This window comes from Glossina fuscipes, unplaced genomic scaffold (assembly GCF_014805625.2).
Source record: "Glossina fuscipes isolate IAEA_lab_2018 unplaced genomic scaffold, Yale_Gfus_2 1, whole genome shotgun sequence".
NCBI classification, from domain to species: domain Eukaryota; kingdom Metazoa; phylum Arthropoda; class Insecta; order Diptera; family Glossinidae; genus Glossina; species Glossina fuscipes.
The window spans coordinates 26,891,278-26,911,563 of record NW_023998415.1 but is presented as its reverse complement, the minus strand read 5'-3'; the positions used below and the strand labels follow the sequence as shown (position 1 = coordinate 26,911,563).

The 20,286-nt window shown below is 32.9% G+C and overlaps 2 protein-coding genes across 4 annotated transcripts in view; both read left to right on the top strand.

Moving 5' to 3' along the window:
- The window catches only part of LOC119632720, a 31,855-nt gene extending 31,224 nt beyond the window's left edge, over positions 1–631 (top strand). For both annotated transcript variants that reach the window (XM_038025794.1, XM_038025793.1), the window contains exons 4-6: positions 31–154; positions 210–299; positions 365–631. In XM_038025794.1, the coding sequence (XP_037881722.1) occupies positions 31–154; positions 210–299; positions 365–535 (385 nt within the window). In that variant the 3' untranslated portion in view covers positions 536–631. The remainder of the gene's footprint in view (positions 1–30; positions 155–209; positions 300–364) is intronic.
- Positions 632–1,291: 660 nt separating this feature from the next.
- On the top strand, positions 1,292–17,613 carry LOC119632719. Of its 2 annotated transcripts, none has more exons than XM_038025790.1 (10): positions 1,292–1,328; positions 9,564–9,687; positions 14,168–14,482; positions 14,536–14,604; positions 14,702–14,939; positions 15,019–15,236; positions 15,306–15,439; positions 15,490–15,674; positions 16,645–16,886; positions 17,024–17,613. In XM_038025790.1, exons 2-10 carry the CDS (start codon positions 9,595–9,597, stop codon positions 17,441–17,443), a joined length of 1,914 nt encoding a protein of 637 aa, XP_037881718.1. In that variant the 5' UTR covers positions 1,292–1,328; positions 9,564–9,594; the 3' UTR covers positions 17,444–17,613. The 2 variants fall into 2 exon arrangements, with proteins under 2 accessions (XP_037881718.1, XP_037881720.1); XM_038025792.1 differs by lacking the exon at positions 1,292–1,328 and adding an exon at positions 3,656–3,889 and having other exon boundaries at positions 15,520–15,674.
- The last annotated feature ends 2,673 nt before the right edge of the window (positions 17,614–20,286 follow it).

Below are 20,286 nucleotides of genomic sequence, written 5' to 3'. Positions count from 1 at the left end.
TCTGCTTATTTTGTCTTTATTTATTATTAGCATGTCAGTTTATCATAGCATTAGGTCGGCTGAAAAGCATATGGAAAGTTTTTTGAAACTTAACACCAAGGATACGAAAGGCTCTCAAAAACGAGCAAGACAAACTCCAGAAGAAGCTCCAAGGGTAAGATTAGCTTTTCTACTACTATTGACTTACGATTAAATGAAATGCTTCTCAGGCCGTACAATCGAGAGTGAATACCTCGCGACTTGATCGTCAAAGTGCTGCGCAATTGAAACAAGAATTTTTAGAGCGTCAAGTGCAAAAGGTAAACCTTATCAAGAATTTCGATATTCGAACGTTTTTAATAACTTTTATTCGGTATCTAAATAGAATTACAATAAGAAGGAACGCCGTGAATTGTGTCGTGGTGCTATTGAACGCTCCAATAAGATACGCGACTTTCATGCCACCAAGCATCCACAACGTCGCTCTGATAGGCAGCATTGCAAGATCATAAGCGGTGCTAACAATAACCGCAAAAGCTGCTCCAGCAAATATTAAACTAATAGCTAATAATTCGAAGCAATCGACCGAAATAATTGGAATGGGAACAAGAAAACATTGTGAATTAAAAAGAAAAAGATACAAAAAAAAAAATAAAAATAAAAACATTTGCCAATCTAATCCGCACGAGAAGAACACTTTTCGCAAAAATTACAAAAATTATATATGCAAAGGCAAAGATAACTTTTAAAAATGAACATCACATGTAAATGTATTTTAATGGTGAATATATTTACTTAACATTTAATTACAATAAACAAAATTAAGAAACAAAATAGGAAAACTAGCAATAAACACATAAATATGAATGTAGAGGAACAAAAAAATAAAGAAGAAGAAGAAGTTTTGGACTGGGAAGTTCCGGAAGAAAAAAAAAAATTTTAAAGCAACTTATTAAATTTTAAATAAATAAATAAGTTATACAAATTTCCAAAAAAAAATTAAATAAATAAAATAAAACCTAACAAAATAATAATAACATAAAACAAAAAAAAAAAAACAAAAATTAAAATGCAATAACTAAATCTTAGATTGCAAATGAGATATGAATAATTTCGGAATTAATTTTAGAAGTATAGAAGTATAAATTAAATGGATAAAAAATCTTATTTTTAATTACTACTATTATTATCATTATTTTCCTTTTCTTTGGGGACAAAATAAGAATAACTTAAATATTATTTTAATTATTAATCACGTATTGCAAAACAAAACAAAAAAAAAAAAAATTATATCACAAGCGACAATGAATAACGCATGACAATGTTTGTACGTATGTGTGTGTGTATGTGTAAGTGTGATAAAAGAGAAAAACAAATCAAATAAAAATCGATAGTAAGAAGGATAAATAATGAAAGATATAAATATTTGCATTTTTTCTTTTTTTTTTTTAAGTTACTTCTAACGCTTTTTCTTAGCCAGAAAGTTTGACTGTTTGGCTTATTACATCCAAGAGCGCAAAAAAGTAAATTATATTGAATAGAGTTTTGCGCTTGTAACAAGCCGTTTCCGATCTCAGCGGAGAAACGTATTCTCAATCAACGTATGGGTCCTTGTTATTTTGAATCTGTCCGTCTGTGTTGGATATAATTGTTGGATGATTTGCATACAGCGGGGAAAACATCAGCAAGAGAGCTTAGCAAATTTCGAAACGGGCACAATTCATATAATTCATATCAAGGAGATATTGATTTCAAAGAATGACTCATCTCTATGCATCATTGGTGGATGCGTTTACGTTTGTTTCAATTATTTGATATTTGATTTCTTATAAGGGATAAGTAAAACGTTTTTAAGCACGCTTGTAATCGTTCGGCATAGTTCCAGCAAGCCAACAACCGAACAACGGCATACTTATACAACAACAACAAGAGAAAGAAGACTATTGTGGCTTTGATCGCATTGTTCATCAGATCGATTGATCGTTCGATTTAGAATTAATTTCAAAAATTCTAAAATTGAATTTTTTTAATCAGTTTTTGGAGTATTCCTGAGAGAAATCCAGCTTTGAGATAAGCTTACGTTGAAATGAATCCTCACTTTGATTACATAACGTATGCATATCAATATGAAAACGGAAAAGTCTATAATTTGTTTGCTTCATTTGAAAATATTTATCTAAATTTTTTATTTTATTGTTCTAATGGACAAACGAATAGTTAACGTTGATCCCAAAAATATATTAGGATATGTTATAAAATCCGCCATCTCTCGTGCTATTAAAAACAACTTTATGGTCCGGCGAGTAAATGTGGTGAAAATGTGGCTTTATTCTTACACGGGCCATATGAAGATCATAGTTAGAGCATAAGATCAGCCCGTCCGGCCAAAAAAAGAACGTCCGTCTGTCCGTATGCTTTCATAAGAGGCACGTGTAGCTCCTTAGTGTAATCATCTGCTAAGTGTCTGTGGGATAATGATAGAACGTATGTGAGAATAATACAAATTTCCCTCCTATGGTTGGTAGTTGGACTAAATTCCTTTCAAAACGTAAAGTCTTATGCAAAAATTTCCCAAAAAAAAAAAAAAAAAAAAAAAAAAAAAAAAACATAAAACAAAACAAAACGGTTTCTGCCATTAAAGAACTAATGTACAACGAATTAATTTAATGGAACAAAATCATAGACTATTAAAACTTAACAAAATAAATAATAATGAAAAACAAACTGAGAAAATTACATGATTAACGATGCATTTCAAGCACCGTAAGTTAAACATGGAAGCAACGTATGTATAAAAGTGTGACATAAGATTCTTGTTGTGAAAATGATTTTTTAATTAAAAGAGTAAAATTGGGAATCCCTGCCTTTAAGAATTTTCTTTGTCTACATTATTTTTCTTACTTACGTTTAAAGAGATGTATATTTCTTATAGCATCAGCATAGACTAATTATTTAAAATTTACTCTTCGAGTTAATGGCTGTTATTTTGCTTATGTTAAAACGAAAGAATATCATGATAACTCTTTTAAGTTGAGGAAAATGAGAAACTTTTATATGCTAAGCTATTTAGAAAATCTTTATAAATCGCGGTAATTTGTGCGCTTCGTTTCACACTAAAACTGTACGTGCCGCAGAACACTTAACGAGGCGTCGCGTTAGTCAATCAGTTAGTTATTCATTCATTCGTTCATTCATTCATTCATTTAGCAGAGCCTTACGCTCATTCACAACATGCATGTTAAGTTGCATGAAAATCCTATAAAGCAAAGATTACATAATTCGAAGTTTGAGTGAGTGTTATTAACAATACGATACAGAAACAACAACAACAACAACAACAACAACAACAAATAAACAAACAAACAAACAAACAAATAAACAAACATATAAAACAACAATAATAATAGTAATAATAATAATAACAACAACAATAAATAGAGCTATACGAAATGATGTTAAGCATTGGTTAGAGTTCGATTCTACGAAATCTTTTCACAACGTTTGGCTTATACTGCTTGCTGCCTTTAGTTTTTCGGGGAAATTTGCACTTGAGTGATTATTAAATAAAACATTCAAAAAGACATGAGTGAAAAAGAAATTTTATAAGAATTTCGTGAAAAAATTAAATTAAATTAATAATTAATTTTTTTTAAATGATCAAAAAAAAAAAAGGTTGAAATTTAAGAAAAATTTAAAACAATATCCATTAAATTCGTTAAGTAATCCGTTAATTTAAATATGTTTGCGTCTGTTACTTGAAATTGTTAAAAGTAATTGTTATAAAGTAAAAGTAACACTAAAGGTATGCATGCACCAATATATGGAACAATTTTGTAATGCGTTTGCAACTGACTACTACTTGTAAATATGTTTGCCGTATTTTATGCATTCCTAGCACGTAACGCAAATTGTACGAAATTTAATTATGAATGAAAAATTACTAAAGCAAATATTGAGAGAATTGTATGCATTTTATAGGCGGTGGGCTAGATCTTGAATATTCAATTTATTTATTCTTGTTAAGCACGCATGAATTAATTGCAGAGAATTCTTCTTAGCATGTAGGCGTGTCAGTAAATCAGTCGGAACTTGATGAATATTTGCAGTAATTGTTACCTACAATAAATGTTCATTATAGGCATTCGAAATTTTAATAATTCTAGGCTTTCGTTAGGATTTTTTTTTTTTTTTTTTTTTGACTACGGATGAAGTTTGCCGATATTGGAACGTGCCAAGGCCAAGCTTTAGCTTTCAGTTCCACTTTCGATGATAATGAGAAATGTTCCTGATCGGTATCTTCGAGCATTCTAAACAACGTCACACAATTTTTATTATTACTACAATTTCGCTATCAATTCGATCAAGATAACTCCGACGGGTTACGTAACGTTCTACAGAATCTCATTCGATAAGACATCGTAAAGGGTATTTTATTCCCCAGCAATCAGAAAAAGCCGATATTACGCAATGAAAATCATTTCCAGTGACGAGCGTCATACGATATGACGTCTATCTAATATTTTCTCGTTTGGCGCACTTTCGAAGCAATAATTTCTAATTGAAAGTATTAATAATAAAAAAATGTCGAATCGAAATGAAAGCAGCGAACGATTTTGTCCTCACCCAAAAATTGTAGTTTATGAAAGCTGGTGGAGCGGAACGCTATCGTTTATTTCACCGAAATGGCATAAATATAAGAAAATGTATTACTGTTGATAACCAAATTTTAATATGGACCTAAAAAAGAAGGAAAGGCTTATCCTGTTTTCTTTCCAAACATTTATTCCTTTATTTATTCAATAGTTTTTTCTCTATTCTTTAAGAGATTTCAGGCGGAAATGTATACTCGCGTCTAAGGAAGACGATGATAAAGATGGGATTTTTCTTTGAACGCTGCAGTTAGTTCTCGCAACGGGAATTGTAGTGTAGCGTCTATGCAAAAACAAAAACAGAAAATAAAAGTTTTCGTTTCGATTGACTTAAGGGGAGAGTTTTCATATATATTGCATTCAATATATGGGCATTCGCCCAGTCTTTCATCGGCGCGCAATGGTGGTTTAATTGTCTATCCATTTACATAGCTTACTGCCTGTTTGTGTCCATTCGAATTTTCCGCGTTATAGGAATTGATAAAAAAATCTAAAATTGAGCTGACTTCAGTCTTCTGAAACTCCAAGAGAAAGATTTGAAGCAAATAGCATCGCATTCGTTTCGAATAATTTACGGACTCCACTGACAGTCGTAGGTCTTAAATCAACGGTATGTCTTTATTATGTCTATGTCTGCTTTTGTGCTTTCGCTGATGTGCCTGTGTTTGGTATTCATCACAAACCGGACCTGAGTTTTTTCAAGTGAAGTCACGGCGCCGAGAGATACAAAGGTATAATGAAGCGCTTCTAAATTGTTATACGTGGGTCACTGCTTATATGTTAAACGTAGAAAAAGGAGTATTTTTTCACTACAGATTGCTTTATTGTTTTCAAAATATCCTCTATTTGCCTTAGTATTGTTTCGATGCCGGTGAACGAACATCCAGAACATGATTTCTGAACACAATTCCATGTTTAGAGTGTTCTTACGAGGAGTAAGTGAGAGCTCGTGTTGCGTTGATTTATGACGAAAGATCCGACCACGTTCGTTTCTCTTCCTTACTTCATCCAAGCTTCCCCGCAAACAAAGCCACAATCGACAATTTGGTTAAAATTACCTTGAGATTGAAGAAGTTTTGTTGAACTTGGCTCATTTTCAAACATCCATACAGTGTACGCGAGTTTGCACCTATTACGATTATATGCCTGTTTTGAAGTCTCACCATTGTATTTCTTAAGCACTTGTTTCCACCACTACACAAGCGACTCCTTTTGCGATCTTTTGCCAAGCGGCCGTTCAATATGCCGATGGAACTAATAGTTAAGATTGCCTCAACTTCATACTACATCACATGTCGATCTTATATAATCAGTTTTTGCTTAGCACCGATGTTTTCTGGTTCAACAACTGAGTTTGGACGACCTTCACGAGTTTCGTCAGTGAGCATGCGGCAGCGATTGTTAACTTATTATACCAGTGTTTCGCTTTAGGAGGAAAGTTGATTTCATTGCTAAATGTGGAAATGAGTTTATGGTTGCACTTTTGTGCTAATAATTCATGTCGAAAGTCACAGCATGACATAGTACCAAAATTTTCACGAGTTACTTCCATATTTTCCCTTAATCGCAATTTCCAGGTGATTGTAAGCAACGCAAATCGCGTTTAAATGAAAAAATGTTCTAAGGTAGATTACAATCAAAACAATGAAAGTCTCCTGTGTAAACGTTAGTTGGCTCCTGGCAACACTTAGTGATGCCAAAGCACAAAATATAAAAACTGACGTATGTACTTTACCAATGGCAGTGGCTGTGCTGCGCATGCTCGCTCTTTCGCGAGGTTTTTACTTGCCATAGGCAATTGGGATATATCGGCATAGTTGCATCGAGTATCTTACCTAACCGGCTAAGTTGTTTGGCGTTCATTGAAGTGCATTTGATCTTTTCAAAATGATCCTATACGCGAGAGCTCAAATTTGGTATTTGATTTAGGCCATTTTGCCGCGAGGTTCTGATAATAATTACATGGGTATAATCGTCTTAATGAATACACATGCTTCTCATTTACTTAAATCCTTAATTTTTGGCCACGGAAAGCCATAAATCGTTTCACGGCGTTGATGTCATCGATCCTTGTTGAGACTCTTTTTTTTTTATGCATGGAAAATATACTTTCGCTCGCTATGGGATAGCTTTATGTTCGGAGAAAAACCTTGAAAGACATAAAATCGTACGCATTATATAATGGAATAACATTAAAAAAAGGAAAAAGATAAGGAAAAAGAACAAACATGAAAACCTTCATCATGACCTCGAAACTGACATTGACAGCAGCAATATCTACAATGAAAACTTAATAAATTATGTAAAAGAACGAGAAATCGATGTTAAAAACAATATGATAACGATCGCTGTTTTATATGTGTGTATTAAAGTATTTAGCAAACACTGAAAATGATGTAAATGTTACAATTATGACACTTGAGTGGCAACTGAATAGATTGTGAGATTTTACGTTGTGATAGAAAAAATTGCAATAAAACGAAAAATCAGCGGTGAACACGCATTTATATGTAAACGTAACAACGGAAACGGAAACTCTTTAATAAAAATCAATTGCAGAAAATTGGAAAAAAAAACTCTTGTTTTTTTTCATTTTCTTTTTTTTTTTTTTGGTTTTTTTCATAGAAAAAATATATAAACTTGAAAAGCAAGGTCAGCAGCAGTAGCAAAAGTAAAATCGAGTAGAAAAATTAATCAAAATACGTGGCTATAATAGTTTAAAGCTTAAGAAATGCGTACAATTCCAGCTTTCTTAAGTCTCTCATACACTTCAGCCGAGTAAAGAGCGAAAGAGAGAAAAAGATCGAAAGAAGAAAATGAAACATTTGTTGATATGATATAATGAATTTTTTTTTGTTTGGTGTGTAAAAATTATTTTATTTTATTTTTATATTTCAATAATTCAGTTTTTTTACTTTTATTAAAAACTTATGTAAGATCAGCGCACTAGTCTTGAATTTCATGAATTTCGTTGGTGTCGACACAGGTTCGTCTGTATGCTTATAAATGGCTTTACTTTGTCTGTTACATGGCTGACCTTGCCTTCAAGTAATTTAGTAGTCGTTATTGTAATAGCAATAGTGGTAGCGGCAGTAGTAATAGTAGTAGTAGTAGTAGTAGTAGCAGTAGCAGTAATAGCAGTAATAGCAGTAATAGTAGTAGTAGTATCATTAGTAGTACTAGTAGTAGTAGTAGCAATAATATAGTCAAAGAGTTCTTTGTCTGTAATTGTGACTTAACAACGCTATGTTGTGCTTTCAGTGCCTGTGTGGTTTTCGTATGTGCAAATTTTTAGGTTATACTTATTATTTAACGGTTTATTTGTTATGGTTTTGTGCTCGTTTTCACATTCAAGTAAATAAAAATAAAAATGAAGAATAAATATATATATATATATATATATATAGCATATATATATATGAATTCATATATATATATATACATTTTCACGTACAACTTTGGGTGAATGTCTATCTGTACACAGTTTACAATTCTACAGCTCTGCTATGCTTACATTCGAGTGCTGGTATTTTATGACAGTTGTTTTATGTATGATTTCTAATTATTTAATAATTGCAGAAATAAAACCATGACCAAACCATTACTCCATCTACTTTTTTTTTTAATTTCTTATGTATATACGGATGTGCTGCTATTGAACATTGTTGTCAATGTTTAACTAACGATTTTCTAGTCTTTGTCTTTGTTTATCTATCACATTTGTCAGCCGGCGGTTTTGTGAGTGTATTCGTTTTATGATTTTCAGTTAGCCTACGTACTCGAATTATCTATTTAATATCCGTCTGACCGGGCAATGTAAGTCCATATGTCCAATTAGGCGTTTATCTGGTTGGATGCTTTCATTCCTCAGTCTATCTGCTCGATCGTCGACCATCGAATCAAACATCGTTTCTTCTGTTCGTATACCTGCTTTTTCATCCGTTTACATATGCGCAGTTGGTACGTTTACACTCGTCACATATTTCACTAAAATGTGTTTGATGTAATGATCAAAAATACTTTTGCCCGAAATCCACATTATCTCGTGATAATTTATTCGTTAACCCTCATATTAATTGTATCAGTTGTTGTGAATTTAAAGAGCCCGCTCGACAATATCCTCTTCTGATCTTTCCGCATACTTAACGCAGGGTTGTAAACGTAAATATTTGACTTCATTTACGACATTTGTGATTGTCATAAGCTATCTGTTTTTTGCCATCATCAATAGCAATCGATGATTCAGTAGCATATTTCTTCTCTTCTTAAATGGGTAGACAAACTCTTTCAATATACATATATTATTCCGGTCAGCCTCTTCGAACAATGCTCAAAGAATTTAGTTCTTTAGTTCCTCAACATTGTAACTTAAAGAATAGAGAGTCTACGTCATCATTTAATGACAGCTTCTTCAAAAACTCTTCCATAAATTCTTCAAAACTTTAGATGAATCCAATCAATATGTTTTCTTTTTCTTTTTTTTTCCCCCTATTAACTATACAATTGAAGAACGAACACATACAGAATGCGTGATTCGATTACAACCCTTAGAAAGATTTACAAATGGGAGATGCTGTAAAGCGCACAGTACATATTCTTCACTGGCCAGATATTTCGAAATGGATTTAGTCAATTTTGTCGTATATCCACTGGTTTGCGTCCTTGGGGCAATGAAGCAGGAGACGGGAATAGATAATCGATAATGGCTAAGAGAGCGATATGTAATATTTGTAAAATTAAATCTCGCTTAGGATATTTAGATAATGATATTTAGAACAATTTCGATCAGTTCATCAAGTTTACTATAGCTAAAAAAAAAAAAAAAAAAAAAAAAACCAGAAAGATTTACGTAATTCTTACGTTCTTTCTTTTGGTTCTTTTTTACTTTTATTTCATTTCAACTAATAGAGAAATTAAATTTAATTGTATTTTCAGGATTAAACTAATACAGTTTACAGCTGAATAAATGTATCATAAGGAAATGCCACGATCGCGACGAAAAGCCGTGACAATGTTGTCACCTGGAAAATATTTAAAAATGCTTCTCATAATAATACAGGTAAATTTAAAAGAAATTTTGATGTAGTGGAAAAGTTTCGATTCCATACATATTTCCATAAATCGACTTTTCGATAAAGAAAACTTTGGCTCAGCAAATCCGCGTATAAGCTTGCATGTTAGATTATAAAGTAAACCAAGTTTGTTGCTGCAATCTTTTGTTTTATTTCCTGATAAAATTTACATATTACTCTACTTGTGAATAAAATTAATTAATCATAAAAAGGTATAAAAAAATTATTAAAAGAATTGTTGATAAGAAGATTTACAATATCATCATAAATGAATGATAAAATTTAAAAGCAACATAGCAGGCGAACTGCTCATCAAACTATTTCCTTTTATTTCCCTTTTATAACAAGAACAGAGAACAGAGAAATAATGTTTTTATTTTATGCTTTGTTAATTTTTTTTTGTTGTTTTTTTTTTTTTTTGCCATAAATGCTTATGAATATTATGATGATGATGATACTCTATTAAAGTCAAAAGGAAGTTCAGGTACATGTTTTCGTTCAGTTTGCGTATGCAAACGTACTGGTGCTGGTAAGTTCGCGCGGTCAGTTATGGGGTCACATCAACCGTAACCGATATTAGCCAATCTAATACCACATGATTCTCAGAAAACTTATAACGGAAACCAATATTGCGTATACTCAATACACACAAAAAAAAAAAAAAAAAAAAAAAGAAGAAAAAGCAAAAAATATATAAAACAAAACTCTGATCTCGTAGATGAATAGGAAAAAAAAAAAAAAACAAAAAAAAAAGCCAGAAAAAACATAAAACAAAGCTCTGATCTTGTTGATGAATAGGGTTTCTTTTATATTTATTATGCCTATAAAAAGCGAAACGTTATCGAGCAAAATTAATAAACGATGCTGCCAGAATATACAAATCAACGAGGCACCACAGTGATAACACAAATTAGGTATTGCCTAAAAAGAAAACTGATTTGGACGCACGTTTATGGTTGGTAAACTGAGAACGATTGTTAGATATGTTTTATTTTTTTCCACTCAAAACGGCACGCATTCAATGGAAAACCTATGTTGAAGCTATTGGATATGTTTATTGCAGGTTTTATATGTTTGCTTGAATTGCCAGATAATTTCGATATGGGATGCCGTATATTTCGTCTTCTTTACTACTTAAACATTTCATTCATGTGGTTTGTTGTGTTTTTTTTTCTTAATTTTTTTCCTCTACATTTTTCACGTTAACAAGCACCCAATTTCGCAATTCGCACTGGTTGTCAGATTTTAGTTTACGTTATTAAACTTAATAATTTCGTAGAAGGGATTAATTAAATAAGATTATGTTAAAGAAATGTTTTTAAAATTTTTTAAAAACATATATAATTTTATATAAAATTTGTATGCATGTTTAGCGGTCAGGGTTGATTCCGTTCGCTATCTGAACGCTACTCTCACTCAATCGTCGGCTAATATGAAGAACGAAATAGGACCCAAGTGTATTCCCAAGCATCTACTTGCGTAGTTGACTAGTAACGAATATTATCTTATGGCCTTTTTTCTTTAATTGGAGGGACGTAGAAGGGTCATGTAAAGTATACGCAACTAATGTTCTATTCTCTTCATGAAAACCTTTTTTTTTTTATTATTACTTTTCTAATTTTTGCCGTTAAAACGAGAAACCCTTAATTACCTGATTTCAAAAAACTTGTGCTGAAATTTTTTTATAAAACACAAGTTGATTAAGAAAAGTTCTTAAAGAAAAAACAAGTAAAAGTTTTATAATCGCTCAAGGCCAACCTTTACATATTTAACACTACTTCGCCTGGTATAGTTATTCAGTCGTTTTGCTAATAATGCAAGAAAAATTCATAATTTTCCTGCAAAGGCATACTTTTCATAAGGCCTGCAACGAACTACACGACGTGATCCAACTTTAGCAAATTTAATATACTTCCCGAAAATTTTATTAGTTTTCAGTTCTCTTCGTAAAAAATTAGTAACTAAACTTACTCTCCATCTAAAGTCTTCCTTTTCATGATAATTTCTATATATTGTACGGTGTGAAGAACAGATCTATGTAATCCAAGTTCTACTATGGACCAATTTTCATCATAAAATAGTTTTCTGAAGGGCTTACTGTTCATGAGAAATCTTATATGAGTGCGGGTCCAAGAAGTCGACTCGGGTATATTTCAAATTTGGTTCGCCTGAATTTTATGCCAAATTATTATCGTAGACAATTTTTAATCGTAAAGCATTAGTTTTTACATTTTCTTGCAATTCTTACCTGCTGTGCTATCCGAAAATTATAGCTACGTAAGTCAAATTCGGTAAGGTTGATTCATTTGTTAGCTTACTATTACAAACTAACTTTTGACCATGAAATATCAAAAATTATACTGTTTGCCATATAAAGATTCGAAGGATCGATTATATAAAATCTTATTTTGAAAGGTCGGTATGTAGGAACTTCATTAAAATATCTTAAAACTGTGATCTATAGGTTGAACACAAAGATACTTATACAGACATCCGAAGGACGGATGGAGGGATATATGGACAGACAAGCTTCGATCGATTGAGAAAAAGATTTCAAATCGGGCCGGCGTTACACACGTCCGCCTAAACTTAATATCCCCTGTACCGCAAGCGATGTAGAGCATAAAAACGATTATACGGAACGAGAGTCAAAAAACTACACTGATCGATTCAAATTTTAAAGACCTATGAAACGTTGTGTAGAGTGCGTTCGCAAAAGTGGTCCGATCTAATCTATTTTCAAAGCCGTGTGTCCTTGAATTAATTTGGCGAAAATATTGCGACCATAATTATATAACACATAGGTAGATACGAGATAAACAGACGGACAAAGAAGCTTAAATCGATTGAAAAAATTCATTCCAAGCTAATGGACGTAATAAAAGACGGATCTTTCTTAAATTCTTTTGGATAGTACACACAACTTTAACATATTTTGTACAACTGGTGTCGCCACTCGCCATATAAGGTCTTATTTTCAAAAAGCCATTGTATGAAAAAAAATAGTTGTAGTTTTGTAATCGTATACTTAATCGCATCATCTGAACATCTTGCTGTACATCCATTGCCATCAAGAGTAAGCATTTATAGGAAAACAACGTACAATTTTTGCTATATTATCACGAAAATGGCCGAACAATTTTATTAAGCGAAGTAATCAAGGCTGTTTAATGCTTCGTACAGTCGTGGTCGACTATAATCTTTCTACTCGTTTGTACAACAAAAACGTAATCAACTTAACAGATAGAATGCAGATCGTAAGAATGGCGTGATAATTAATAGAATTACTCTGATTTATTGGAGTTCTCGGGTTAACACCCTTCAGTGCGAGAAGGAAATTTTTCCACTCTGATCGTAGACAAGGAATGTCCGAAATTTTTCGTTCAGCTTGCAAAAACCACGCAGAGAGGGCATCTTCTGACTGACCTTACGATTACGAATTGATTTAAATGTACTCATCCGTCCGTTGTTGTTGTTGTTGTTGTTGTTGTTTGAAATGGTACACTCGCAAACATATAGGCGAGAGAAGATGAACTTTCTCACGTCACTTAATTCCTTAATGAGGATATCATTGATAACTTGTCTGTATACCGAACACGAAAAATTGAAAGCAAACACTTGAGTTAATCTAAATCGAAATAATTGGCAAATATTATATGTTCATTTATGATCGATAAACGGCTTAAATGGAAGCAGAAAAACATGTTGCCATGAAACAGAGATAGCACTTTGACCGGTTTTTCAATTCATTTTGGGAAAACGGTTTACAGAAAATATTCGTAAAATGTTGCTCTTTAAACTGCACCCTCAATAATCTTAAATAAGAAAGAGGCGGAGAATTTTGCTCTTTTTTCTTCTGCCCTACATTATGAAAGAATAACCTTTTTTTCGATCTACACTACATTATTTTATAAGATAAACGTAATCATAACTATAATGGTTTCCTTTGTGACTAAAAAAATTCGAATTTCTACATAAAAATTTTTAGACCACATACACGTTCTTTCCGAGCAAAAAACAAAAAAACAAAACACAAAATTAAAAGCTGCGTAAGAAACTGCAATTCGAAAATGCGTAACATATTGTTTTCAAAAAGCTAATGAGGCGTTTTGTTTACCTAACAAGATGAAAAACTAGCTAAACGTTGTTTAAACGCAGCCATCAACACAGAAGGGCTTATTACGTTATAGTTATATGCAGACAACACCACACATACTAATTGCGTTGCTCATGCGGAAATATTGCGCATAAGGCGCGTGAAAAACCGTTTGCTTTATTGCTGCCACGATAAGAAAAGAAAATTAAAAAAAAAAAAAAAAAAAAAAAAAACTCTAGAGCTTAGACTTAACTTTGTTGCATTTTCAGTTTCAACATAATCCGATGTATTGCTTATGGTCTTAAGAGTGCGATGACGATGACATTTGCTTTTTGAAAAATTTTTTTTTTTTTGTTTTTTTTTGGTAATAGATTTTCTTCGCTTTGCAATTGTTACTAAAAATTAATGGAGTTGAGGCTGCGGCAGCTTCGGTTTCCACGTCAATAGATTTAACCACAAATTATACTCCGCTAAGTAAAACTACAGCCGTGACGTCACGTAATGCTAAAGTTAAGCTATTGAAACCGCCAGCCGAAATCGTAGGTGGTAAAGCGGGACTTGGGAATGATTTACAAACACATAACCTAGTGACATTGGCGGCAAAGTCGTACGTGTCGTCCCCTACCACCACTCAACAACCGAAAATACTTAAACGTTCAGGTGCTATGGCAGAATTAAAAGTTAAGGTAATAAGCTTTTATAGTTTCTCTCAACACGAATTAATATCTATCGCCCGTAGAAACCCTTAAAAGAAATATTTAATCATACGAGAGAAATGGAAAGAGTTTCGAAATTGCAATCAGCTTTGGTAAGTATAAAGATAAGGAGGAGGAGGAGAGAGAAAGAGAGATAGAGAGAGAAGGAGATAATTGTAATTGAGTGTCTCGATCATTTGCATTTTTCAGCCTGATCATATACCGGACTCTTCGGGTCCAATACCTTATCGCTTAGGTCGACCGCATCTGCCGCCACCACCACCACCAGCACCAGCCGTATATGATACAACTGGTGACAGTCCACCCACTTTGACTGGCGGTGGCGCTGTCTATCATTCTGGTCCATATGAAGGCGAGAAATGGCATGCCGAATACTGGGATCGTGGTTATAGTAAACAATTCGTCTTCAATAGCACCAGAGTGCAGCGTATGTCATTCAAATTGACGGAGGGAGAAATTTAAATCATTTTTGTATTTTTTTGGTTTTTTTTGTTTTTGCATAACAGACATTGAAGCTGAATGTCAAGATGATTACATGAAGATACGTATCGGTTTCAATGGTTCTTTTAGCGGATTAGTGTATTCAGCTGGCTACGCTTACGATCCTGATTGCATGTATATTAACGGTTCCGGCCGAGATTATTATGAATTCTATATACAATTAAATCGGTGCGGTACTCTCGGTAAAAATGCTTTGCATGATGAAAATCGTAAAAATCCTACGGTAAGATATATTTTTGTACAATTTTTTTTGAATAAGAATTTAAAAAACAATAGATTCGTTTCATTTTAGAATTTTATGTGGAACACGGTAACCGTGCAATATAATCCATTAATTGAGGAAGAATATGATGAGCATTTTAAAGTAACTTGTGAATATGGCTATGACTTTTGGAAAACCGTAACTTTCCCCTTCCTAGATGTGGAGTGAGTATTCGTCGCGGGCGCATAAAAACAATTATGAATTTAATTTTTAGAAATTTCAATGAATATAATTCACAACGTAGAGTTGCCACGGGTAATCCTGTTGTGTTCACATTAAGTCCACCTGAATGTTATATGGAGATACAGAATGGTTATGGCATAGGTGGACCGCGAGTAACTGGCCCTGTAAGAGTTGGAGATCCGTTAACATTGATCATTTATATGAGAAGTAAATATGGTAAGTTTTTAAATAAATTTTATTCACATTTTTATTAAAATTATTTTATTTTTATTACATGCGATCGAAGGATAAATGCACCCTAGTAGACATTTGGTCACTGCTGTTCTAACGCTAATAAATACGCTAGAAATTATATATATCAAGTTTTGATTAGTGTCTCAACAGGTATCCATTCTTCATACGACTGCTTGTCTGCTTTCCTGTTTCCCGTCCGTTATTTGCCATCGGACTTGACTAAAATTTGTTCCATATACGCATTAATTTAAAAAACAACTTTAAAAAGGAGTGAAAATTTTAATGTATTCTCAATAATAACTCCGCGTTATATTAAATAGTTATCAACGAACCTATAATTAAGAAAAAAAAAAGTACGCAAAAGATCCGCTATTGAAGCTTAGCTTGAAAGATTTAAATGTAAGCACTTAACGTGATTTCATTGTTTTTAGGCATTTTAGTATACTCATCACTGGGGGAGAAAGTGTATCCATATTCTCAATTCGTTTGAAAGTCATTGAATCTAGCTTTCGAGACTCTACTAAACACAGATTTTCTTAATCAGCATCAAGTTCTCAACCGATTTAACTATGTCGATCTATGCGTTTGTCCTTCTATTCGTAGTACACATTCTCTTGGGTACAAAAATAAAGGTGTCGGCTTTAAACTTTATGGAAACATTCGTAATTTTCGCATGTAGCTTGGTCTTAAAAAGTGACCAAAGTGATCGACCAAAGGACCGGTCCACAATATAACATTAAGTGAGAGTAGCTGTGTTTTTAAAGGAGAAAAAATTGAGTTTTTGCTAATCATTCATATCAATTGCACCAATACACTGCATTATTCTATTTTAAGGGAGTAATGGGTGGTGGGTAACGAAGATTCCACCACAGCCGAATCTAATATTCTTACTTTCGGTTTTTAATTTTTATCTAACATTTTTTCGACATATTTCATGTTTTTGTCCATGCAGATGGTTTCGACATAGTAGTGAATGATTGTTATGCTCACAATGGCGCCAATAAACGTATACAATTAATTGATCAGTACGGCTGTCCTGTTGACGATAAGTTAATATCACGTTTCCGTGGCTCTTGGTCAGAGACGGGAATATTTGAGACTCAAGTTTATGCCTATATGAAAACTTTTCGTTTTACTGGTTCACCAGCGCTTTATATTGAATGTGACGTGCGCATGTGTCATGGCCGGTGTCCGGTATGTACATAATTTAACAGTAATAGTAATAGTAATAGTATGAGTAGCAGTATTGTTATTATTCTAATAATAATAATAATAATAATAATAATAATAATAATAATAATAACAAAATGTAATCCTTTTTTCGTAAAAAGAGTCAGCCCTGCCATTGGCGTAATTTGAAAGCAGTAACCAAACGTGATATTGCCAATAGCTCTGATTACGCATTGCCGGCTCCATCCGCAACATTAGAAACTGAGGCAGTTCTCATGGCTATGACTGAAAAGCCAGAACCTCCCTTATCGGAAAATGTTAATCTCTTCCAATCGTTAAGGGTACTGCAAGAGGGCGAAACAGATGATGAAAGCTTTTACACGAACTCGCAGCATTCGGAAATGATAACGAATCAAACTTGTTTAAAAACTGCTACATTCTCGGCAATGACCGCAACATTTTCGGTAATGTTTTGTGTTCTCTTCGCCTCGCTTATGGTGACTTGTTCACGTTTAAGACAAAGAATAAAGCAAACAACGTTATACGATCATTATATTATGCAAAAAGGACAAATCGATTGACAGATTGAGAATGAAAAATAATATTGAAAACTTTGATTTTACACCATATAGAGAGCATTTGTTTTGTGTAAATATTATTTTTATGTTTCATATAATTTGTTAAGATTAAAAATTAATTATAAATTGAATAAGATATGTGTCGTGCATTAAGCTTGAATTTCTTAACATTTTTTCTTTTTTTTTTTATATAAACAGCAATGATTCGAACGTTAGTTCTAGTTAGTTATTGTTATGATGAAAAAGAAAACTTTTGTTATCACAAAAATCCAAAGAATTTTTTAACTATTAATTACCAAAAAAACTTCTCACGTAATATTTAAAAAGAGAAATAAAATTTTATAATAATAAAAGTAATCAATGTACAACTAAGATTATAAAGTCAATTTTTTTTGCAATTTGCACATGAATTTGCACGTGGATTGGCGGAGTGGGGTAATTTGAACATTTTCCATCTAAATTACTCTGTACGCTAAAAAGACTTGCATCGCCATCCACACCAATAAGGATTATTGCAATATAAGCAATACTTGACTATAATGGCAATATTCGTATAGCTTTCATTAGGGAATACTTTTCTTGCATCATTCATGCTGTATGGGTTAGTGACCCAGAATTATTGCTAGTTTTTTTTTTTTTGTTTTCTTATAAAAATCGAAAATGTTTTTGAAATCGAATTCTCAAAAGCTATTTACGTAATTAACAATTAAACTAAGGAATCATGCATGACATTGAAAGTAGGCAAAATGGATCAGTTTTGGACCTACGAAAAGCAAACAAAAACAAAATAAGATTAACCGATACCTGACTCTTTTGATCACTGATCAATGAGAAGGGCATCATCATCGCCAGATTCATTTTTAACTATTTTATAATTCATTTAAATTCATCTTTCATTCAGCTACAGTTCATCTTTAACTAAATTTGGATAACTAATGCGGTAACTCATTTAATAAATTTAAAACTTACATTAATTCTTAAGTTTAAATGAATGGGAAAGGAGATAATTTAAAATTCTTCTTAAATAAACAATAGGCAAGTCAAAAGGCGCTCTCAGGCGCTCTTAACATGTCATGCACTTGTGTACTAAGTGTGATCGTATCACTAAATATGCCGAAGCTGGGCCATCCATTAGAAAAATACGTCTAGTCCGTCAACGACTATGTTCAAATTTACTTGTTTCTTTCAATTGTTTGTGTGACAGATCGGCAGCTCTCGGCCATTACAGAAAGTAGACTTAATTCAATTCGATAAAGAGATACGATTCTAGGCATCATCATAATACATAATTGGTTCGGCCCTGGGTAAACTCTGTGTAACTTAAGTCCTCTGATGGATAGATGAGAACATTAAAGTTTATTATCATTTGACAATTCTGGCGCATCTATAGCATCATTTATCAACTTTACTAAAAAAGCAGATGCCTAAAATATACTTACGTTTCCCAAGCATACCAATGGCGAAGCAGTTAATAATAATTTGTTATCATTTGAATGAATTTTGTGACCTCGACAGCAACTTTTTTACCGTAAAAAGTTGTAGATTCTTTTTAAAGTGATTCAACTGATTTTATACGGCGAGTGTAGCCGAAGTACATATAACAGAAGTACAGATTGCGACATGGGTTTCACGTGGGTACCTGCCTTGATGGCTTAATCCCATAGTGGTCCAAGCCACGCGAGTTATTTAAGCGTAACCCACGCCCCCTAGCTAGTTAGACAATCCTTATAAACTAGGGGTTTAAACAGCATCAGAGACCAGATAACAGAAGTACCGGAGAAGTTATTCTAACCGAAATCATATACAGCTTTTTTTTTTTGTAACGATTACGAAATTCTCTCCGCCATTCTTTTCAAATAAGCGAAGATCTTGCTGTATTGCCAACCAGTTCTATGTGGAGATTAAATCGAAATTTATTGTCGAATAGCACTCCAATATTTAGAAACGTCGTTGCATTTATCACTTTATGTAATTTGAAGAAATATGTTGTTCTCCTCCCTCATTTGGAGGATGGTAGCTTTATTCCTTTTTTTTAAAGCTTAATAAAAAATTGCTGGATCGCCACGTGGGCAGATTGATTAAATCTAACTGAGGAACATTAAGAATTGGCTTCCGAATAAAAAAAAAGCGTGAACAGTTTTACATCCAAACTAAACAAATATAAATAATCAACAAATTGTGAATCATAATAAGAAACTATTATAGTTAACTTTTGTCTCTCGAATGTTGTGTTGTGTTGCAAAATAATATTCATTATAAAATATTTATGTTAAGCAAGTGAAGATACGTAGATTGAATGACAGCTCCCTCCATTACCTCTTGCAGCTGTAACATTTTCGAAAACGTACGGGAAGTATAGTAGTAGTAGTATTGCATGCGAATGCTGTAAGTTTAGCTAATAATTTAATATTTATATAATGTACGCTATAAGATTTGCGATATGGACGACGAAGTGAATTCATTGAACAATGGATTTAGGTCAGATGTTTTTTTCGTACGTTTATTTAAATCGATAGTAAAGAGTTTTATGCAATATTGAAGAGCCCTTCGTTACGATTTAATATAGCAGACCCTGGAAGCTACATATACTGGTATATAAACTTGGCATACTTTCGGGGATGTTGTGAAAAAGTATATCTCGTACGTGTATATTATAAATATTTATATCAAGGCCTTTGCATAATAGGCAAAATAAAGTGTTTGGAAGAGAGGAAGAGAGAGAGAGAGAGAGAGAGAGAGAGAGAGAGTAAGAGAGCGAGTGAGTGAGTGAGTGTGTGAGAAAGAGAGAGAAAGAAACAAAGAGAGAGAGAGAGAGAGAGAGAGAGAGAGAGAGAGAGAGAGAGAGA

Coding starts and splice junctions, on each gene's coding strand:
- LOC119632719 (XM_038025790.1), top strand. CDS start 9,595: ATGTATCATAAGGAAATGCCACGATCGCGACGAAAAGCCGTGACAATG. Junction 14,483..14,535: donor TGGCAGAATTAAAAGTTAAG/GTAATAAGCTTT, acceptor TATCGCCCGTAG/AAACCCTTAAAAGAAATATT. Junction 14,940..15,018: donor CAATAGCACCAGAGTGCAGC/GTATGTCATTCA, acceptor TTTGCATAACAG/ACATTGAAGCTGAATGTCAA.